This window comes from Eubalaena glacialis, chromosome 1 (assembly GCF_028564815.1).
Source record: "Eubalaena glacialis isolate mEubGla1 chromosome 1, mEubGla1.1.hap2.+ XY, whole genome shotgun sequence".
In the NCBI taxonomy this organism is placed as follows: Eukaryota; Metazoa; Chordata; class Mammalia; order Artiodactyla; family Balaenidae; genus Eubalaena; species Eubalaena glacialis.
This window is the reverse complement of record NC_083716.1, coordinates 65,845,711-65,869,686: the sequence shown is the minus strand read 5'-3', so window position 1 is coordinate 65,869,686 and position 23,976 is coordinate 65,845,711. Positions and strand designations below refer to the sequence as shown.

The following is a 23,976-nucleotide window of genomic DNA, read 5'->3' as shown; positions in this document are numbered from 1 at the left end:
GGGGGTGGCCACCATCATTTTGTGTTGAAAATTTAACCCTACTTTTCTCTCACATGGGTATGGATAAGCTCAAAAGTGATCTCTCTTTGGTAATATACCCGACACTTGACATAAACGTTGCTCCTAGCTGTGATTCTAGCCAAGTCCTTCTGTGGAGCCCAGATTTTTATTGGAGCTGATGTAGGACCCTAGTCACTGCTGTATCTTTAGAGCTAAGATTGTATTACAATGATTATTTTATTTGCTCTTTTTTTTAAGTAACATAGTTCTGTAATGTTTATACAATTATTAAATTTAAATTTTAAACTAAAATTAAATTCAGTGTTAATTTGAAGTATCCAATCAGAAAATTAAAGTTCCATATTAAATTAAAATTAAATTTTAAAAGTCTATTATTTTCAAAATTTAAAACACATCTTAGTTTTACCCTCTGAGATGATAATTAGCAATTTTGGGTATACCCAAACTAAGAGCTAGGGTGTTAAAAATTGCAATTAAAAATTATGGACAACTGCTGAAGCATGTTAAGCAGAAGAGTGACAGTCAGTAAAACTTCTGGTAAAAACTTTTTATTCTACAACTTCCTAAATTTGAAGAAAGTTTGATTAAATGAACATAGGATTGTTTTCGAGCACAGGCTACTCAAGAGTTTTTGATTCTCTTTGCATACTGAAATAGAATATATAGCTCAATTCTTCATGGGTTGTTTGAATGCAGTATTAGAAATTATAAAAAAGGCTTCAAAGAAATTGCTTAATGTAAAAAAAGGCTGAAAAAGGATGGATTCTTCCCAAATTCTTAATTTATAATACTTAGTAAAGAATAAATATTTTTCTTGTTGTTAAAAACGTTTTTACTATAAAAAAAATTAATCTACTGGTGAAATTTATTTTGTCATTGTTTACCTAGTAAGTAAAAAGTCAATATCTCGGGACTTCCCTGGTGGCGCAGTGGTTAAGAATCCGCCTGCCAATGCAGGGGACACGGGTTCGAGCCCTGGTCCAGGAAGATCCCACATGCCATGGAGCAACTAAGCCTGTGTACTGCAACTACTGAGCCCACACGCCACGAGTCCGTGCTCCACAACAAAAGAAACCACCACAACGAGAGGCCACGACAACGAGAGGCCCGCACACCGCGACAGAGTAGCCCCTGCTCACTGCAACTAGAGAAAGCCCACAAGCAGCAACGAAAACCCAACGCAGCCAAAAAAAAAAAAAAAAATTCCACTTCATTTTCCACGTGTCCTTTTTTTCCCCCTTAAATATTTATTTATTTATTTATCTGTATTTATCTGCTTGCACCCAGTCTTAGTTGTGGCAGGCGGGCTCCTTAGTTGCGGCATGCTCTAGTTCCCTGACCAGGGATCGAACCCCGGTCCCCTGCATTGGGAGCTCGGAGTCTTAACCACTGCACCACCAGGGAAGTCCCATGTGCATGTCCATTTTTGTTGACATTGTTCATTGGCCCATTAGGTTAGACCATTGCTGGGCTGGTACTGCATTTTTTGCTATAGTTTTGTAGAAAAGTTTTAAATTTAGAAGGACATTTCCCTCTCAGGTGTTTAAAAAATCTTTTTCATGACTTAATGTTCGTGTAATCTTTCATATGAATTTTAGAAACAAGCTAAATATATCTTAGAATGGACAGTAGATTAGTGGCTAGAATTAAAATCTTTTAATGTCTAACCTTCCATCTAGGAACAGCTTAATTAGGATTTATTTACATGAATTTCCCTTAAGATAATCCTTACAGCTATGCTTAATTTAAGCTGTAAACCAGACTTCTATTTGGTTATTGCTGGTATATATTAAAGCTGTTGAGTCCTCAACAGTTATAAGGAGCCACCTGTTTTACTCTCTTTAAAAATCCAGTAGAGTTTTCTTTGATTCTCTTGAATTTTCTAGAAAGAATTTTCTGTAAAAAAAAATTGTCTTCCAATTATAATACCACTTGTTTCTTTTTATTTTTTTTTATCACATTGTCTATTTGATCTAAATTCTCACCTTTAATCCAAGTTTTCAGAAGTAATAGTTTGGTTAGCCTTTGTATGTTCAAATATCTGCAGGTACCAGCAAATGTAGTAGTAATTCTGATCCAACAAACAAAATGATGTGTTTCCAAAATAACAATTACAAAGTCTATATACCAGTAAGGGAAATTAGTGATTACAGTGGAAGATAATTAAATGTCAGTGTACCATTCATTGACATTATGAATATTTTTTTGTTTTGTACAAAGCAAGAATGTATATATCTAATGTTCTCTGGATTTTGGAGGCAGGGGAATTAAAAAGCTACTTTACTTTTTCTGTTACCTATATAAATATACTATGGCTAGAAGGTGGAAACTGCTCTTGGTCTTTGAGACCCTTCTTTCTATGCCCTAAGAATATAAAAATATTGTTACAGTGTAGGAGGGTTCCTTTTTTCTACACCGTCTCCATCATTTATTATTTGTAGACTTTTTAATGATGGCCATTCTGACTGGTGTGAAGTGGTACCTCATTGTAGTTTTGATTTGCATTTCTTTAATAATTTGCAAGGTTGAGCATCTTTTCATGTGCCTGTTGGCCATCTGTATTCCATTTTGGAGAAATGTCTTTAGCTCTTCTGCCCATTTTGTGATTGGCGTGTTTGGGTTTTTTTGTTGTTGTTGTTATTGAGCTGTATGAGCTGTTTGTACATTTTGGAGATTAATCCCTTGTTGGTCACATCGTTTGCAAATATCTTCCATTCCGTATATTGTCTTTTCATCTTATTTATGGTTTCCTTTGCTGTGCAAAAGCTTATAAGTTTGATTAGGCTCTTTAGAAACTTACTGTTCATTATCAGCTACTTTTCAAAATTGAGAGCATAAGGTCTTCATTTCCTTCTCCAAATTAGTTTGCAGCAGTATTTTTTTCCTTGATAGTTGCTTTTGATGTTAATTTCTCTAGAAATTATAGGAGGATTTGATTAGACACAGCTTTAATAGCTACCCAGAACTCTTTTGCTCAAATAATTTTGATGATAATTTAGAGAAAATAGAAAATGCAGGATTTAAACTCAGGAGAGAAATAGTGATAACAATACAATGGATTTTGAATACAAATTTTAATCAGAAAAGTTGTGTTTAATACATTAATTAATGAGAATGGCTTTTTCTGTGGAAATCCTACTTCAGTTTTCTCTGTGATACAAAGTATTGAAATGTAGTGGTCACAGGGATAAATACTAAGTATGGGAATAAATTCTCAGAGCATACCAATCTCCAATCACTGGTCATTTGATTTCAGCTGCTGTTTACATTCTCAGCATCATCTCTAAATGTATGAGTGTCCTATCTTAAGTTAACAGTAAAATATGTTAGAGTAGCCAGAACAATCTTGAGAAAGAAGAGCAAAGTTGGAAGACTCACACTTCCATATGGCCAGGCAATTCCACTCCTAGGTATATACCCAAGAGAAATGAAAATGTGTCTATATAAAAACTTGTTACATGAATGTTGATAGCAGCATCAATCATAATAGCAAAAGTTGAAACAATCCAAATGGCAACCAATGAATGGATAAACATAAAGTTGAATATCCATGCAATGGAATATTATTTGGCAATAAAAAGGAATGAAATACTGATAAATACTATAAACATTAATGAACATTATGCTAAGTAAAAGAAGCCAGAAACAAAAGGTCACATGTTAGAGGATTCCATTTATATGAAATGTCCCAAATAAGCAAAACTTACAGAGATACAAAGTAGAGTAATGGTGGCCAAGAAAAGAGAGAAATTTGGCATGAGTGCTAATGGGGTTCTTTTCAGAGAATGAAAATGTTCTAAAATTATATATTGGTGGTAATGGTTGGCCAACTCTGAATGTACTAATAACCATTGAATTGCATACTTTAAAAGGATGAATTTCGTGATATTTAAATTACGTTTCAATAAAGTGATATCAAAAGACAAGTGGATGGTGGGACTTTCCTGGTGGCGCAGTGGTTAAGACTCCGCACTCCCAATGCTGGGGGCTTGGGTTTGATCCCTGGTCGGGAACTAGATCCCACATGCGAGCCGAAACTAAGGAGCCCACCTGCCACAACTAAGAAGCTGGTGGGCCGCAACTAAGGAGCCCGCCTGCCACGAAGACCTGATGCAACCAAATAAATAAATACATATTAAAAAAAAAAAAAAAGACAAGTGGATGGTATTTACAAAAGCCATTTATTTAAAACATTCTTCATTCCAACATTATTCAATTTGGGTTATGATTTTAGCACAAGTCCTAAAAGAATGTGTGATGTTTCACAGATATAGCAATTGCATAGCATGTAATATAAGAATATTAAAAAGTGACAGGACAGTAGTCATGATCATTACATTACTCAGATGTTTGGGTGCATCATTTACCATCTAAAGTGAGTGTCAGGCTTCCCTGGTGGCACAGTGGTTAAGAATCCGCCTGCCAATGCAGGGCCCTGGTCCAGGAAGATCCCACGTGCCGCAGAGCAACTAAGCCCGTTCATGCGCTCTAGAGCCCGTGAGCCACAACTACGGAGCCCGTGTGTCTAGAGCCCGTGCTCCGAAACAAAGAGAAGCCACTGCAATGAGAAGCCCACGCACCGCAACGAAGAGTAGCCCCAACTCGCCGCAAGTAGAGAAAGTAAGCGCTCAGCAAGGAAGACCCAACACAGCCAAAAATAAAATAAAATAAATTTATAAAGTAAGTCTGTCATGAGGCCCCAGCTTCAATAGCTTGCCAATCAATACTTTGTTCCAGTTACAAAAAAATGTGGTTATCTCCAAAAGTTTTAAAATTTAGACTATTCGTATCACTTAAAATCTGTTTCTGAAATGAGAGTTTCCATCTTATTAATAGTATCACTTGTTTTTGAAATTTTCATAAAATGCAACCACATTGGGTTTTTGTGGGTTTTAACCATTCGTTCAACAAATATTTTTTTAAAATTTTTATTTATTTATTTATGGCTGTGCTGGGTCTTCGCTTCCGTGCGAGGGCTTTCTCCAGTTGCGGCAAATGGGGGCCACTCTTCATTGCGGTGCGCGGGCCCCCCGTTATCGCGGCCTCTCTTGTTGTGGAGCACAGGCTCCAGACGCGCAGGCTCAGTAATTGTGGCTCACGGGCCCAGCTGCTCCGCGGCATGTGGGATCTTCCCAGACCAGGGCTCGAACCCATGTCCCCTGCATTGGCAGGCAGACTCTCAACCACTGCGCCACCAGGGAAGCCCCCAACAAATATTTGATGAGAGCCTCCCATGAGCTGAGTTCTGTGCTCAGGAGCCAAGTATGCAGTAATAAAGCAAAGAGACAAAATAGTGGGTAATATTTATTAGATCTGAGGTCTGTGCTACTATAGAAAGGTTAATAAAATTGCTACAATGTCCTGAGCCAGTAAATGACTAAGCAGTTTCTGTTTTTTGTTTTAAATTTAGGTTAAGGTACACTTTTAATTTTAGTGTGATATACATGCAGAAGACTTCAGAAATCCCTAAGGTCACAGAATTTTTCTAAAGTGTACACACTGGTGTAACCAGCAGTCAATATTACTTGCCCCTCAGAAGTACTCTTGCCCCCTCCCAGTCACTAGCTACTCCCTAAAGAGTAACCACTCTCCTGCCTTCTAACATTATTGATTAATCTTGCCTGATTTGAACTTTATGAAAATGCAGTCTTGTAATATGTATTCTTCTGCATACGTCTTCTGTCGTCTTCCTCACGGCATTATAATTGTGAGATTAAGCCATGTTGCTTGTAACTGTAGATCATTCTCATCTCACTGAGCCATTCTTCTGGTGATTAACATTTGGGTTTTTACCAGTTTTGGGTTGTCATCAATAGTGGTGTTATCTTTAGGAAATATAAGGATACATTTCTGTTTGTTATATACCTAGAAGTGGAATTGCTGAGGGGGCGGAATATGCATATGTGCAGCTTTGGTCGATACTATCACATAGTTTTCCAAAGTGGTTATCTTTTTTTTACATTCTCATATGAGTAATGTACCAGTGTTCCAGTTGCTCTACATTCTTATCAACACTTGACATTTCCTATCTTTTTCATTTTAGACAATCTCCTGGGTCTGTAGTGCTTTTTTTTTTTTTTTTTTAATTAATTAATTATTTATTTATTTATGGCTGTGTTGGGTCTTCGTTTCTGTGCGAGGGCTTTCTCTAGTTGCAGCAAGTGAGGGCCACTCTTCATCGCAGCGCGCGGGCCTCTCACTATCGCGGCCTTTCTTGTTGCGGAGCAAAGGCTCCAGACGCGCAGGCTCAGCAATTGTGGCTCACGGGCCCAGCCGCTCCGCGGCATGTGGGATCTTCCCAGACCAGGGCTCGAACCCGTGTACCCTGCATTGGCAGGCAGATTCTCAACCACTGCGCCACCAGGGAAGCCCTGTAGTGCTTTTTTAAAGAAGACTTTCCTCTCTCTTTTTTTTTTTTTAATAAATTTATTTATTTATTTATGGCTGCGTTGGGTCTTCGTTGCTGTGCACGGGCTTTCTCTAGTTGCGGTGAGTGGGGGCTACTCTTCGTTGTGGTGCCCGGGCTTCTCATTGTTGTGGCTTCTCTTGTTGCGGAGCACGGGCTCTAGGCACGCAGGCTTCAGTAGTTGTGGCACGTGGGCTCAGTAGTTGTGGCTTGCGGGCTTAGTTGCTCTGCGGCATGTGGGATCTTCCCAGGCCAGGGCTCGAACCTGTGTCTCTTGCATTGGCAGGCAGATTCTTAACCACTGCGCCACCAGGGAAGCCCTCTCTTTTTTTTGTGTGTGTGGTAAAATAACACATAATGTAAAATTTACCATCTTAACCATTTTTAAGTGTACAGTTCAGTAGTATTATGTATATTCACATTGTTGTGAAACAGATCTCCAGAACATTTTCATGTTGCAAATCTGAAACCCTATACCCCTTAAACAGCTCCCTATTTTTCTATGACCCTAGCCCCTAACACCATTCTACTTTATGTTTCTATGAATTTGAATATGATTTGTAAGTAAAATCATAAATGTTTGTCTTTTCATGACGGGCTTATTTCACTTTGAATTATGTCCTCAAGGTTCATCCATTTGCCACATGACAGGATTTCCTTACTTTTTAAGTCTGAATAATATTCCTTTGTGTGATTCAATGAACATGGGTTTGCAAATATTTGTTTCAGACCTTACTTTCAATTCTTTTGGATATATATTCAGAAGTGGGATTGCTTGGTCATATGGTAGTTCTATTTTTAATTTTTTGAGGAACTTCATACTGTTTTCCATGGCAGTTACACCATTTCATAACCCCACCCACATATGTAGTGCTTTTAAGTTTTTTTACTTTGCTAGATGACTAATAATGTTGAGCATATTTTCATATGCTCAACATCTGTTTGGATATTGTCTTGTGTTGAGCTTATTTAATATTTTCAGCCAGTTTTCTACTTTGCTTTTATTACTCATTTGAGGAAGTTCTTTATATATTTTGGGTAAGAATAATTTGTCGATTATATATATTGCAGCTATGTCTCCCACTGTATTGATTGCCTTTATACTTAATCTTTTGTTAGTTAATGCTTTTGATAAACAGAAGTTCTTAATTTTAATATATTCCCGTTTCTTAACTTTTTCCTTTAGGATTATTAAATTTGGTAATCTATTTTAAAATATTATACCTATTCCAGGTCTTGAAGGTGTTTTCTTCTAAAAACTTAATGATTATCTTTCATAGTTAGATCTACAACATAACTTGTCACTCGTGTGAGGTAGGCATCAAGATTCTTTTCTTTTTCCCATATGGATGTCTATCCAGTACCATTTATTGAAAGACTGCTTTTTTGCATTTCACTGCAGTGTCAACTTCGTTATACGTCAGGTGACCATATTTATATGGATCTCCTGCACTCTGTTTTGTTTCATTGATCTCCTTATCTGTCATTGCACTGATACTAGAGTATCTTAATTACTATAACTTTACAGTAGATCTTGATACCTGGTAAATCACTTTCTCTGTCTTTGTTCCTTGTCACTTCTTGGTCCTTTGCATTTCCATATAAACTTTGTAACAAGTTTGTCAATTCCACCCCCAAACAAAACTAATTCTGGTAGGGTTTTATATATATATATATGTATGTGTATATACATATATATATATACACACACACATGAATTTATTTATTTATTTATTTTTGGCTGTGTTGGGTCTTCGTTGCTGCGTAGGCTTTCTCTAGTTGCGGTGAGCAGGGGCTACTCTTGGATATGGTGCCCAGGCGTCTCATTGCGGTGGCTTCTCTTGTTGCGGAGCACAGGCTCTAGACGCATGGGCTCAGTAGCTGTGGCACACGGGCTTAGTTGCTCTGTGGCACGTGGGATCTTCCCGGACCAGGGATCGATGCCGTATCCCCTGCATTGGCAGGTGGTTTCTTAACCACTGCGCCACCAGGGAAGTCCCTCTGGAAGGGTTTTTTTTTTTTTTTTTTTTTTTTTTTTTAAAAAAATAAATTTATTTTATTTATTTTTGGCTGTGTTGGGTCTTCATTTCTGTGCGAGGGCTTTCTCCAGTTGCGGCGAGTGGGGGCCACTCTTCATCGCGGTGCGCGGGCCTCTCACTGTCGCGGCCTCTCTTGTTGCGGAGCACAGGCTCCAGACGCGCAGGCTCAGTAGTTGTGGCTCACGGGCCTAGTTGCTCCGCGGCATGTGGGATCTTCCCAGACCAGGGCTCGAACCCGTGTCCCCTGCATTGGCAGGCAGACTCTCAACCACCGCGCCACCAGGGAAGCCCCTGGAAGGGTTTTGATTGGAATTGTATCAAATCTAGAAACCAATTTCGGGGAAATTGATGTCATTATAATAATTACTCTTTCATGAAAATGGTATCTCTCTTCATTTATTTAGGTCTTCTTTAATTTCTTTCAATAATATTTTTATAGTTTTCAAAGGTCTTATACAGGTTTAATACTTGTCTTACTCCTTTTAGACTGCTATGAGAAAATATCAGACTGGGTGGCTTATAAACAACAGAAATTTATCTCTCACAGTTCTGGGGTTTGGAACTTGAAGATCAGGGTGCCAGCATGATTGGTGGTCCCTCCTCTCTTTGTGTCTTCACGTGGTAAAAGGGGCGGCATAGCTCTGTGGGGTCTCTTTTATAAGAACACTAATCCCACTCATGAGAGCTTCCCCCTCATGACCTAATCACCTCCCCAAGGCCCCACCTATTAATACCATTGTTGGGATTTGGGATTTATTTTATGAATTGGGGGTGGACATAAATACCCATACCATAGCAATACTTAAGCAGCTTATTAAACCTATATCTGAATTTAAAGACTCATTATGTTTAATTTTCCATTATTCACTGAAGGAAATACGGAAGATCTGGCAAAGGCACAAATACAATGAATACATAGCATTTTAGCATTTCCCACACAAAGACTGGATCACTATAACTTTGTTGGTTTGACAACATGAAGATTTATCTGGTGTAATTTTGTTTGGTACAATATATCATTTTGCGTTTGAGCTTATTTGAAAGCAAATGTATTCTTATTTGGCTGTTAAAGGACATATAAATATAGAAAAAAATTTTAATATACGTAATTGTGTTTAGGGGGAAGGTCCTAAAGCCAACTCTACTCAAGGGATGCCTTGGTAGCAATGATTGTTAACCATCTGGAGTGACAGAAGAAAGTGATATTGGGTAACTAACATCTTAAGAAGTTTCATCTCAAGTTTTTGTAATATTATAGCAACAAAAATGGAATATTAATTATGCTATTGGGTGCTCCATTCTCGTCACAGGGGTGGGCAGTTTCATCATTTACTGATTATGTACTGATTAATGTGATGAGTCTCACTGTAAATTTGTGATATATGGAGGGACTTTTAAACATAGATGGATGGTTTTACATGATGTCAATATTTTAATGTAATTAAAAAAATAAACACTAGGATAAACACTAGGACCACTGGGCAGTATTTTAAATACTTAGGAATCCTTTTTTAGCAACTCATGGTTATGATGCAGTGTAAGATAAAAGGATAAATATTCAAAATGAATTGTTATAATTTGCATTCTCCATGTCAGGTAGACCACCTCAATCTTATGATAAGATAGGTATGATAAATCCCTGTGATAGCATGGAAAAAATCACAGGAATTGCAGGAGTATTGCTTTATGTATTAGTTATTCTATATGGCAAAACCATGTGCCCAAGGAAAACATCAATAACTTTCCTCAGATGCTAAATACAGTGCTCAGAGTTTATTTTTAATGCTGGGAGTACTAGGTTATTTCTATCTAGCTAGATTTGTCCTGTTGTGGCAATTATGGAAGAGCAGATGAGTTAATTAGGCTCTTTTCCATGGGATCCTCTGTTGTCTGTTTTGCAATACTGTATCAACAGTGAGATAAAACACAGACTGTTTCCACAGATTTCTGCCTGTTGTTTGTTAGTCAAGTAACCTTGGATACCCTGCGATGAGTTGTATGGAGGCAGCTAGTCTAACACCTGAAGGTCCTATAGGCTTCAACCCTTTAAGAAATAGTAATTTTTTAAAAACTAGAATGTAATGATGCAGAGCTTTAAAACCAATATCCACTGCATTAGACATTAGGTTTCTTGTTTTCCATAAATGTATGCATTCTGCTTTGGCAGGTTTTAAGAAGAACCAGCGATGAAGAGAAAGTTCTTTGTCTCGTTCGACAGCGTGCAGGCCACCACTGTCCAACAGCTGTGATGGTGGTGCTCATCATGGTATGGGACGGCATCCCTCTTCCAATGGCTGACAAATTGTACTCGCAGCTTACGGAAAGTCTAAAGTCATACAATGGTCATCCCACAGACCGAAGATGCACTCTCAATGAAAAGTAATCAAATCTGTTTTGTACTGTTTTGCCATTCAGTCTATTATATCATGTTAAATTAACTACCAACTACATATGTTATATGGGAGAACAGAATTTTAGGTATTGTGCAACTAAAGAGTGAACATTTCTTTAAAGAGAGACTTGGTTTCATAGTGGGTTAAGACCATTTTAGGATATTCTCCTTTAGAATATTCTTTTCTTGCTTCTCTCTTTGGTACCTGATCCTTCTCACCCCTGGAGTCTGGAGGAGAGAGGTTTTTCTATAAAGGCACAGCTCCTCCATAAGGAATTGTACAATTTTGCATTTCCTATAGCACTGTAAGAGAATATCTGTTTTTCTATAGTTTTCCAATGTTGTCAAACTTGAGTTTTTGCCCATCTAATAGGGGATAAATGTCATCAGTTTACGTTGATTTGAATTTTTCATATTATGAATAAGAGTATTTTTTCATATGGTTAAGAGCATTTGCCATTTGTTTTTTATTTTTTAAATTTTGTTGACGCATAATTGATTTACAATGTTGTGTTTAATTTCTGCTGTACAGCAAAGTGACTCAGTATATATATATGTATATATATACATATTCTTTTCCATTTATGGTTTAGCACAGGATATTGAATATAGTTCCCTGTGCTATGCAGGAGGACCTTGTTGTTTATCTATCCTATATTATAACAGTTTGCGTCTGCGAATCCCAAACTCCCAGTTCTTCCCTCCCCCACCCCTTGGCAACCACAAGTCTGTTCTCTATATTTGTGAGACTGTTTTTGTTTTGTAGGTTTATTCATTTGTGTCGTATTTTAGATTCCATATGTAAATGATATCATATGGTATTTGTCTTTTTCTTTCTGTCTTACTTCACTTAGTATGATAATCTCTAGTTGTATCCATGTTGCTACAAATGGCATTATTTTGTCCTTTTTTATGGTCAGCCATCTGTTAATTATTCTACCCCCTATTTCAAAAGGAGTATTCATTTTTTCTCTCCCTTTGTGATTTAATTTCTAAATGCTTTTGCCACTTTGATATTTGTCTTTTTACTTCTGCTATGTCACCTTTTGCACAAGTTTTCTTTTTAATGTAATTTATTGTATCTATCTTTCCCCTTATTGTGTCTGAATTTTGAGTGGTATTTGAGAACATTTTTCTCTCACATGAGTTATAGAATAATTCACCCATGTTTTCTTTTATTGTTGAAATTGGAAATTTTTTAAATGTAAATCTCTGATGCATTTCAAATTTATGCTGGACAGAAGTGGGAAGAGGAGATCCATTTCTATTCTTTTTTCCATTTATCCCAATACTACTTACTAAAGAGTACTTCTTTTCCTCTTGATTTGAAATACTACCTTATACAAAAACTGTATATAATGGAGTCCTCTCTTTTATATGAATTCTGTATCACTGTCTGGTCTTTTCACGTACTAATACCACATTTTTTAAGTTATAGAGGCATTATAATATATTTTAATATTTGCTAAGGCTAGCTCACTATTCTTGCTCTTTTTCAAGGCTTTCTTTGTTATTTTATGTTTGTGCTTCCAAATGAACTTTATAATCAATTTGTCTAGTTTTAAGATAAATCTAATGGTATTTTTAATGGGATTGCATTAAATTAACTTAGAATAAACTGACATTGTTATGATATTGAATCTTCCAGTCCTATAATATGATTTTTCTTTCCATTTGTTAAAGTTTACTTTTATGTTCTTCAAGAGTGTTTTGTGTAGTTTTCCTCATAAAGTTCTTTCTTTTTTAAAAGAAATGTCATTATACAAATTATAAACAAAATATATATCATTCACTCTCTAACCTCCACACAAGATTATTTGTGTACCTTCCAGAACATTCCTTTATGTTTAAAATCATTTCATTATATTTTTGTTAATCTTCCTAATCCCAAGTATGTATACGTCATTTAATTTTTGAATTTTTGAATTTTATTTTGTTTTTTATACAGCAGTTTCTTATTACTTACCTATTTTATACATATTAGTTGTATACATCATTTTTAATGTCTCTATTTTGTTATGTGGATTCACAATAATAATAATACCTCTTGTATAGAGAAACAGTTCTAAATGATATACATATAAACTTATTTTTCCCAAGAATTCATAAATAGTTTTATTCTATTTCACTCAATGTAGATCCAGCCTATCGCTTTTTAAAAATTTTATATTTACAGAAATGATGCAAGAATATCTCAGTGAACTCTTATATACCCCTTACCTAGATTCCACAAATGTTAACGGTTTGTTACATTTACACATGGTCACACATACACACAAGCTTACATGTTATTATCATTATTGATTTTCTATACTTTCTTTTGGAATAATTTGTGAACTAGTTGCAAACTTTATGACTTTTCCCCCTAAATAATACTTCAGAGGGTGTTTTCTAAGAATGAGGACATTCTCTTACTTAACACCAGTACAATTATCAAAACCAGGAAGTTTCACTTAGATAAAATACTATTCTCTAATTCAAATATCATCTATTCTCCAGTAATACTTCATACTAATTTTCCCCTACCCATGATTTGATGGATTGAGTTGTTTTGTCTTTTGGGTCTCTTAATCCTTTTATCTCAGTCTTTTTTTGTGTTTCATGGCATTTCCTTTTTGAAAAGGACAGGCTAATTTTATAGACTGTTGCTCAATTTTGGATTGTAGGATTGTTTCTTCCTGATTTAATTCAATTCAGGAATTATTGGCAGGCCATAATATTAGGAGCTATTTTAAGTCTATTTGTCTCATCATTGGTGATGTTGACTGTTTAATAGAAACTTTTAGGTCTCACAGTTAAGAGTTAAACTACATTTTTCTACTTGTTTGGCAACTTCTTTGAAATTCTGCAATTTCAAATTTACCTTCTTTGATCCTATTTATATCCTATTTTTCTTCCTTTTCAAGTTATTGTAATCTTTTTCCCCTTTAAAAGCATATATTCCATCTTAGTGGAAGTTAGAATATTTGAACTATTCCTCCTTCCTTTTTTTCCTTCACAGTGTCTTAAATGATCCTTTTTATATTCAAATATATCAGACATTTTCCTGACTTTCACAACTAAAAATACTTAGTTTTTTTTTTTTTAAGATTTTATTTATTTAATTTATTTTTGGCTGTGTCGGGTATTAGTTGCAGCACACGGGATCTTCTTTGAGGCGTGCGGGATCTGTCGTTGTGCCGCGCGGGCGCTTCCTTGTGGTTCTCAGGCTTCTCTCTAGTTGTGGCGTGAGGGTCTTCTCTTCTGTAGTTGTGGCGCGCAGGTTCCAGAGCACGTGGGCTCTGTAGTTTGCGGCACGCCGGCTCCAGTTAAGGTGTGTGAGCTCAGTAGTTGTGGCACTCGGGCTTAGCTGCCCCGCAGCATGTGGGATCTTAGTTCCCTGACCAGGGATCAAACCCACATCCCCTGCATTGTAAGGCGGATTCTTTACCACTGGACCACCAGGGGGAGTCCAAAAATACTTACAGATTTGATCTCTAAATTTCTATATTCTTTTTACTCACTGTTTTTTAAAAATGTGTTTTTTTAATTGTATTTTTTTATTTAAGTAATTTTATTTTATTTATTTATTTATTTTTGTCTGCACTGGGTCTTCGTTGCTGCGTGCGGGCTTTCTCTAGTTGTGGCGAGCAGGGGCTACTCTTCGTTGCAGTGCACGGGCTTCTCATTGCGGTGGCTTCTCTTGTTGTGGAGCACGGGCTCTAGGCTCGCGGGCTTCAGTAGTTGTGGCATGTGGGCTCAGTAGTTGTGGCTCGTGGGCTCTAGAGCGCAGGCTCAGTAGTTGTGGCACACGGGCTTAGTTGCTCCGCGGCATGTGGGATCTTCCCGGACCAGGGATTGAACCCGTGTCCCCTGCATTGGCAGGCAGATTCTTAACCACTGCACCACCAGGGAAGTCCCTGTTTGTATTTTTAAGTCATATAAGTACTTATTCCATACTATTAGAAGTTTCAAGCATTATGCAAATAGGAACCACAAGGATGTACATTCCTTCTTTGGTTTCACATCTTTGTATGTATGTTCTTATCATTGTCATCCTTAGTATAGAGTCGTTTTGGGGTTTCAGAAATGCCCCCAAGGTTATAAAATTGCTCAGTCACTGAACGAAACGAGCTTCCTCCTCAATTTTTTCTCATGACATTTATAAAGGCTTTCTTTAAAATTGACAAAGTGATTCACATACAACACATATTATCCTTAATCAGTCCTCACAGGAGTATATCAATGTCATTTTACAAAGGAAGGATGAAGTCCAAAGAGATAATGAGATGCTTTAATTTTCACTTCTGACAGGAAACCAATCTAGGATTAAAATCCTGGCCCTTTATTTCCCTTCCTTGGACATCTCCAAATCAAACAAGTTACGGATATATCAGATCTGTATAGTTTGTTGCCTTTTATTTGGATTTACAATCTTGAACAAACATTTCATTGAAGATTTAGTTATATTCAAGTACAGTTAGCCTTGTGTTGTTAACATAGCACTACTTTAAATAAGTAATAAAATAGATGTGTTAAAATCATTTCATTATCCATCTATACTTCTATAGTTATATGAACCTGAAATGTTCTATTTGAGGTATTGTCCTACTTTATCAGTTCATTCCCTTGCAATTACCATCTTACAGTCGTACCTGTACATGTCAAGGAATTGATCCAGAGACTTGCGGAGCTTCCTTCTCTTTTGGCTGTTCTTGGAGTATGTATTTCAATGGCTGCAAATTTGGTAGAAGCCCAAGTCCTAGAAGATTTAGAATTGATCCAAGTTCTCCCTTACACGTAAGTGTCCTTTTTACTTATGAATTGCACAATGAATATATGAGTACATTCCTTTAAAAAATTTTTTTAATTGTAAAAAAATTAAATATTAACAAGTAGTGACAAAATAGTAACTATATGTATATATATATATGAAAATAGTTTAAAATTCTAAATAATTTAGGTAAAGTCTTTAACTATCAACCCAAATTCCAATTGTCCCTGGCTCCCTCCTTCTTCTCCCCTAACCCCAAAGAGAATCACTGTTAAAAAAAAATCTAGAGTTTTATACCCAGCCAAAGTAGGAAGAATAAATAAAGCTATTTGCCAACATTTCAAAGACTCAGTAAGTTTACTACCCACAGCACTACTATGAAAGAATTACTAAAGGACGTAATCCAGAAAGAAGATATATGAAACCGGAACCAATCTGTCCGGAACACGAGGCCATGGTGAGCAAAGAAATTAGTCAACCTTACTGTTAAGTTTAAATAAGTTGAGTACTTACATTTTTTAATTGAAATAACAATAAGTATAATTCAATACTCTTATCAAATCAGGGGTGGGTAGGTAGTGGGAGGGGGTGGGGCACCTATATAAACTAAGTGTGGTAATGTTTTATGCTTGTTTGGAGTTGGGAGGATTTAGATACTGATTAACTCCAAGATCAGTGTTTTTCAAACTTTGTGCTGTGACCACGAGTAAAAAACATTTTATATTACAAACAACTCTACAGACATATATATATTCAAGTAAATAAATAAAACTATCACAAAACAATACTTCACCTTATTATATGTAACAAAGATAATATTTAGATATTAAAAAGTTAATATATCCTATATAGTTATTGCTGAGGATCACTATGATTCAGTAAAATATTTTTTATGAAATTTCATTTCTCTTTTAAATGCTAGTTTTGACCTACTAAACTGATTTCATGGCCCACTAAAGAGTCATGACCCACAGCTTGGAAAACACTGCTCTAGATATTGTCAGAAAAACATATTTGAAAAGTGTATGTTTAAACATTTTTTAGATGAATACGAATAGAATTTATAACATTTGAACTAGTGGTGGAAAAAAAATCCATTCATCAGTCAGCAAAGTTAGTTTAAAAAATCATTAGGATACAGGATAAATAGGAATCGATAAAACAGCAGGAATTAATCTAATTGTATCTATAATACAAGGAATATAATATACAAGGAAAGCTCAGAATAAATAAATAATCCCTTTAAAGAGGCAATCAAAATTATTTGGTTTTTCTAGAGTTCCCATTTACTGTAATAAAAGAAGGAAATGACTCTAGACAGAGAACTATCTTTTGCAGATAAAGTACCTTAGAAGAAATCTAACAAGAAGTTTATCAGAACTTTAGGGAGAAAACTATAAAAATTACTAAAAGGACATATAAAATACCTGATAATGAGAAGGTACCATGTTCAAAGGTCAGAACACTTGATAATGAGATGTGAATTCTCCCTTAAAATTAACCAGTTTTTTTTTTCCAAATAAGTATCTGATAAAGCTGTTAGTATACAAATATATTATTTATATTGACATGACTGTTAAATTTTTATTCTATAACAAATAACTCTGTTATATAATGAATGTAAGATCAGTTTTTGCTTATGGTTATTATTAACAATGAGTAACGTTTATGTAGTGTTTATAATACAGGAAGAAGCATTCCTCTTTCCAGGAACTGACAAATGGCCAGTGAAGCACAGCAGGCAAGGGAAAGTGAGGTGCATAAAGCGACCTTGTAAACCATGTCAAGAATTTTGGAAGATCATTGAAGAATTTTAAGGCGGAGAGTGATATAGTTAAACTTTTCTTTTTAAAAAGGGATCTTTCTGGCTGCTCTGTGGATTGGAGTTGGCCAAAAGTTGGTATAGCAAGATGGGCTAGCTATGAGAACAGTCCAGGGAAGGAATAGTAGTGACTTAGAATATGGCTGTGACAGAAGAAATGATAAGCAGTGGTTGTTCTGGAAAGACTTTTTTTTATTAGGTACTATTCCTTGACATAGGATATGCTGAAACAGGACCAGGTTTATAGAAGGCAGATTATTAATTCAGTTTGGATGCATTGGCTTGGAGATTCCTAAGAGAAATCCAAGTGAGGCTGTCAGGTCATTAATAAGAACCTGAAGCTCAAGGGGTGGTCTTTGGGCCAGGTGGTAATTGTAGGCATTGATATGGAGAAGATGGTCCTAGAGATGAAGTACAGGGTCAGAAGGGCAGAGGGATGTAGGTGTGAGCCCCATTAGGTAAAGATCTGATAAGAAATCTCTATCCGACATATTCATTCTAATGAAACCATTAGAAAGTCAGGATTTTTACAATATGAATAAAGAACCTACATTCAAAAATGATACTAATAATCATCTATTTAAGTTTTATTTAATTAGCTTCTGTTTGCCTACTTCATTTCATTTCCACATAATAAATGAGATATTCCATAAGATGACAAATTGCCCAGTCTGACTTGTGACACTGAATGATTCTTAATATTCTATTAGCAGTAAAACACAATTACCCCACCCAATATTTCAAGTGTTATAAAATATAATAGTCTTTTTAATAGGCATTTAAATAATAATTCCTAAGTTTTCCTCAAATTTATAATTAATGTGTGAGTATAGCTAGGAAGTGTTTTTAAAGTAGGGGTCTGACCTCCCTGACTATATTTATTAAGCTACATTGAGTAACAAATACATAATTAGACAGATGAATGGAACAGAGCAATCTAGATATAGACCCTATATACATGAATATCCTTTTCAATGAAAGCACCAACATAAATGAGTAGGAAACCAAAAGGTTTATCACTGATGCTTTGCAGTTGCCAAGACTGAGGCTTGTTAAAAAGCACTCAAGAATTAACTTCCTATGTCTACATTGGCTTTGGTTTTTATAATAGTCTGCTTCATACCAGAGGTGAACTGGTCCACACGAAGACTTCCTTCCTGAGTTCTAGGCATCCATCAGATCTCAAATGAGGCAGAAGCCTTCAAACCTTCTTAAGTCCTTCATTCATCCTTGCTGTCAGTTCTCCATCACTTGTCTTCCTTAGATGTGACTGATCATTTATCAAGTCTCTGACTTGATTTAGGATATAATCATCTCTGAAAAACTACCACAATGGTTTTCCAACTATTGTTGCCAAAGGCTCCTTTCTGTCCTTCGAACCTCATGCTGTCATCAGTGACATTTTTAATATTCTTGTCATGACGGTTTTCCTTTGAAAAAATCTTACATGTTTCTACTGTCATTAGAATCTAGAATCTTGAAATGGTGTTAAGGCTTCTCCACAGTTCTATCAAATCTTCCTCAATTTATAGCCATTCCTGTGTAGAAAAGAAAACACTGGTTTTAGACAGCCCATTGCCTACTTATTACGTTTGAAGCTCTTAACACAGGATCTGATACACAGTATGTGCCTTATGTGTGTTGCTCTCCCATCTCTGTTATAGAAACTTGTTTCACTGTCAGAATTCTTCCAAGTCTCCACTTGTTAGCAGGAAAATTGTCTTGATTTACTTCAAGTGCCCTGTACTATTGAATAGATATGAAATATGGTTCTTGTTTTTAACAACATGAGCAGTTTTGCAACTTACCTCTAACACCAGTTAGATTTCTCATTAGCTGATAACATAGACTTTTAATTTCAAAAGACTAAATTCAAGCATAACAATGACTAATAGTTTAGATTTTATGAAAACAATCCATATCATTTTCTATGGTAGCTCTTTTATCTGGGTAAGTATGAACCGTGCATCAACCACACATCAGCAATGATGTATAATTCATTTTCATACGTTATATAATAAACTCATCACTCATCTTAATGTTATTATGAAACAACTTTTATGGACTGTCTCTTCCTATAGGAAAAAAACCTTGAAGATAATTTACAGAGTTTGGCTACAGAATTAGCTCCAATTTATAAGCAGTATGCTCCAGTTGCTTACCAAAACCAGGTATGTTTTTGGTTCCTTATACAGTACTCTTAAACATGGTTGAAATTTATATCTAAACAATGTCATTGTAAATAGAAAATTTTTTCAAATCTGAACTTAATGTAGATCTTTTATCAGACAGCTTAAAAAATTGTCTAGTGTTTTTTAAAAAGTCTATTATGGCAATTGAATTAAATCTCCAGAGTGACAAAGTTATGATTGTTTCTAGCAATAAAACTTATAAAAGCAGAAATGCATCATCAAGAAAGTAATTGGGAAGTGGTGGAGATGGGGAGATGTTGGTCAAGGGGTACAAACTCCCACCTATAAGATAAATACGACCTGGGGATCTGGTGCACAGCTTGGTGGCTATAATTAACAATACTGTATTATATACTTAAATGTTTTAAAGACATCCTAAATGTTACTTCTACACACCAAATAATTGTAATTATGTGAACGGATTGCAATGTTCACTAACCTTATTGTGGTAATCATTTTGTAATACATACATGTATCTAATCACATTGTACACCTTAATCTTACATATGTTGTATGTCAGGAATACCTCAATAAAACTGAGTTGGCAGAACACATTGTTCTAAAAAAGAAAATGAAAAGACAACCACAGATTGGGAGAAAATAATTGCAAATCATATATCAGAGAAAGGAGAAAATAAGTGTGTAAAATACCTAATTTTAAACATAATCAGGGAATTCCCTGGCAGTCCAGTGGTTAGGACTCTGCGCTTTCACTGCCGAGGGCCTTGGTTCAATCCCTGGTTGGTGAGCTAAGATCCTGCAAGCAGAGTGGCGCAACCAAAAACAAAAACAGAAACATAACCAGAAGTCCATATTTTAAAAATATTTAATAAAAATTAAAATATTTATTTGTATTATCATGAATAACAAGCTCTCTGTTAAATTCCAACCTTTCATTTAAAAAAGTTATTAATTTACTTTCTATACTGGTTCATGAATATATATGTACATCTACTTTTTATAGACATTGAAAACTGGATACATGATCAAAGCACTGTATTTTTCTTTCTTCCTAATGAAATATTTCAGGCTACTGTTCTTGTTTATCCACCACCAGCAGGTATTAATGCCCTCACCTTGCCTTCAGTAATTACCATTTTAATCCATGCAGTCTCAAATTCTTTACCCTGAATATTACTAAACTAGACAATCACTAAAATAATATACTGTAGTGTCAGATATCTCTGAAATTATAAAGTGTAATTAACTCATAAACTTTATCAGAAAGTGAGTTTTACTCTTTGTTGAAGGTGATTCTTTCTATCTCTTAAAACCGTGGGTCATACTTTATTTTTCAGGTGGCGCTTGAACACGTTGCTCAAGAATGTCGGCTTGGCAAGAAAGAAGGTCGTCCTTTCTCTGGGGTCACTGCTTGCCTAGACTTCTGTGCCCACCCCCACAGGGACATTCACAACATGAATAATGGGAGCACGGTGGTATGTACCTGGGTGGCTTTTCATTCTAAAGGCTCCATCACTGTACGCTCAAGCTGAGGTCCTTAAGGATGATTATTGTGACAAATCCTATTTTATGTCTGTTCCACATAGTATATATCGATAGTGCTCCCAAAAAGTTACAGAACCAGCCTGAAATACTTTGTTGAAAGTCTTGAATTATACATTTAATTGTGGTAGGTTTGTTGGGTTGTAGAACTACATGATTATTCGAAGCAACCATTCTGTGCTATCAAACTGGTAGGTAGGAAGTTAAGCAACTTCATGTTTCTTGCCATCTGTACTTCAGGTTTTTTGTGAGGGAACCGTGCCAAATTTACCATCCTTTTTATTAATATTGGTTCTTAGTGCTAGTATGTAGAAATATTTAGAAGAAATATTTGCACGTATATGTGCATACTATGTTTATAGCCATGAAAAGAATCACATGCCCATAGCAAGAAGTCAATCAAGATAATCTTAAATTAAGGAGAAGACCTCAGGAAAAATCATGCAATAGTCCTTTTATAAGGGAAATGAGTTTGCTTCAAGTAGTTATCTTCTTACCTAGTAAAACAGATTAATAGAGAGTGATTGCCTCTATTTCTGCACTACACCATTTTGGCCTCTTAGAAGACATAGCTATGATTATTACATTTTGATTGGAAGTGTACAGTCTGATCCATCAAAAGGCAGCCTTCCTTCCTTATTTGCTCAGTGAGGTCTATCAGTAACAGATTAAGGAGCCAAAACAACTTCTTGCCTATCACACCTTTTCACTGATGTTGACTATGGTCTCTGAGACCAATGTTATTTCCAAATGCTGAAATTTTATAAATCCATCCAGATGAATCTTAGCCAAAGAGTGATTCAACATCATGCTTGGCTAGTACATTTTATGTGAGTTGCTTCATTACAGAATATTAGTGATCAGGTTGGATTAGGTTTAAAGTCAAACTAAATTTTAGTTCCTCTTCTCATGTTTTTGTTTTTTGTTTTTTGTTTTTAATTATTTAATTATTTATTTATTTTTGGCTGTGTTGGGTCTTTGTTGCTGCGCGAGGGCTACTCTTCGTTGCGGTGTGTGGGCTTCTCATTGCGGTGGCTTCTCTTGTTGTGGAGCACGGGCTCTAGGCGCACAGGCTTCAGTAGTTGTGGCACACAGGATCAGTAGTTGTGGCACACGGGCTTAGTTGCTTCGCGGCATGTGAGACCTTCCCGGACCAGGGCTTGAACCCGTGTCCCCTGCATTGGCAGGTGGATACTTAACCACTGTGCCACCAGGGAAGTCTACATTATTTAAATATTAAGAAATAGTGTGATTTATAAGCTAAAGTAATATCTTTTTATTAGTTAATATTTAATATGAAGGTAGTGAACAATTCAGTGACTGTTCCTTAACTTAGGCAATGAAATAAGATGGAATGTAACAAAGAAGGCTATTTAAAATATTATAAAATGCATAAACATGTATAATATGTACTTATAAAATCAACTCAACATTATACTGGTCTGCTTACAAACAGTTGATAAGTTATTCAAATTGAAAAGCATTGAGTGGCTTGATATATAAAATATTTTTCCAAAATGAATGAATATACCAGCAGTAACCAACTGAAAACAGTTCCCATTCACAATGGCAACAATAAGAAGGTAGGAATAACTATTATGAATGTGCAGGATCTCTAGTTCCCATTTCATGTTTTCTTCCTATCAGGTCTGCACTTTAACACGAGAAGATAACCGCTCATTTGGTGTTATTCCTCAAGATGAGCAGCTGCATGTACTTCCTCTTTATAAACTTTCAGACACAGATGAGTTTGGCTCAAGGGACGGAATGGAAGCCAAGATCAAATCTGGGGCCATCATGGTCCTCGCACCCCACCGCAGAAAAAGAACACGATTTACTCAGCCAGTTCCTCGTTCTGGGAAGAAGAGAGCAGCAATGATGACAGAGGTTCTCGCACATAAGATAAGGGCTGTGGAAAAGAAATTTATTCCTCGAATCAAGCGGAAGAATAATTCAATGACAAACAACAGTAAGGCTTCATCGCTGCCACTTTTAGGTAAGGCTTATTGAGCCTGCTAATTTTCTGTGCACAACTTTTCACTGGCAGTTCGGTTTGCACTTGTCTTTGCATCTTATTTTTCTTTTTTATCTTTGCTACTCTCTTAGGAGAGAGGCATTATGAAAAGAAAAACTTTAGATCAGATATCTACCAATCAAGTTAGCTAATTATTTTTATATAGTTTGTTTAGAGTTTAAACTAAGACGGTGAATATATTTCTACGTACTTGCCAAAATTAAAAGCCAACAAAAAGGTGACCCATCAGTATTTCTTGGTATTTTTTTCTCTATTTATATTCTTTTTTTTAAAAAAAAGCAAAAATGAAACATGTTCTTATTGTTTGTTCCCCAGCTATTTTGAAGCAAAGCCCCTTCTCAGCATACATAAAATGACATCACTTCCTTGAAGTCTTACTTCATCAGCTTTTTTTTTTCTTCATCAGCTTTAGCATCAGTTTAAGTAGTCCATTCAACAAATATTACTGGGCACTACTTTGAACTGTTCTAGGTATCGGAAATGTAGCAGTGAATAAGAGGGGACATAGTGCTGTGAAAGAATTCCATTTGAATAGGGTTGTCAAAAAAGGATTCACTGAGAATGAGGCATTTGAGTAAAGTCCTAAAGGAAATGAGGATCAGCAATGTTTTTATTTGGAGAAATAGCATTCCAGGTAGAAGAAGTGGCAAGTGCAAAGTTCAGGAGACAGGAATTTACCTTGAATACTTGATGTAAGCAAAGAGGCCAGTATGGTTGGAGCACAGTGTGAAATGGGGAGAATTGTAGGATGTGAGATCAGAGAGGTAAGAGGGGCATCTGAGCAATTCATCTTGGGCTTTGTAGATTGCTGTC

The 23,976-nt window shown here is 35.9% G+C and overlaps 1 protein-coding gene across 3 annotated transcripts in view; it reads left to right on the top strand.

Moving 5' to 3' along the window:
- The window catches only part of TET1 (tet methylcytosine dioxygenase 1), a 127,011-nt gene that overhangs the window by 97,741 nt on the left and 5,294 nt on the right, over positions 1–23,976 (top strand). For 2 of the 3 annotated variants that reach the window (XM_061197644.1, XM_061197627.1), the window contains 6 exons: positions 10,634–10,845; positions 15,487–15,637; positions 15,982–16,068; positions 19,515–19,604; positions 20,924–21,061; positions 22,776–23,124. In XM_061197644.1, the coding sequence (XP_061053627.1) occupies positions 10,634–10,845; positions 15,487–15,637; positions 15,982–16,068; positions 19,515–19,604; positions 20,924–21,061; positions 22,776–23,124 (1,027 nt within the window). The remainder of the gene's footprint in view (positions 1–10,633; positions 10,846–15,486; positions 15,638–15,981; positions 16,069–19,514; positions 19,605–20,923; positions 21,062–22,775; positions 23,125–23,976) is intronic. The other variant, XM_061197637.1, reaches the window with a different exon arrangement.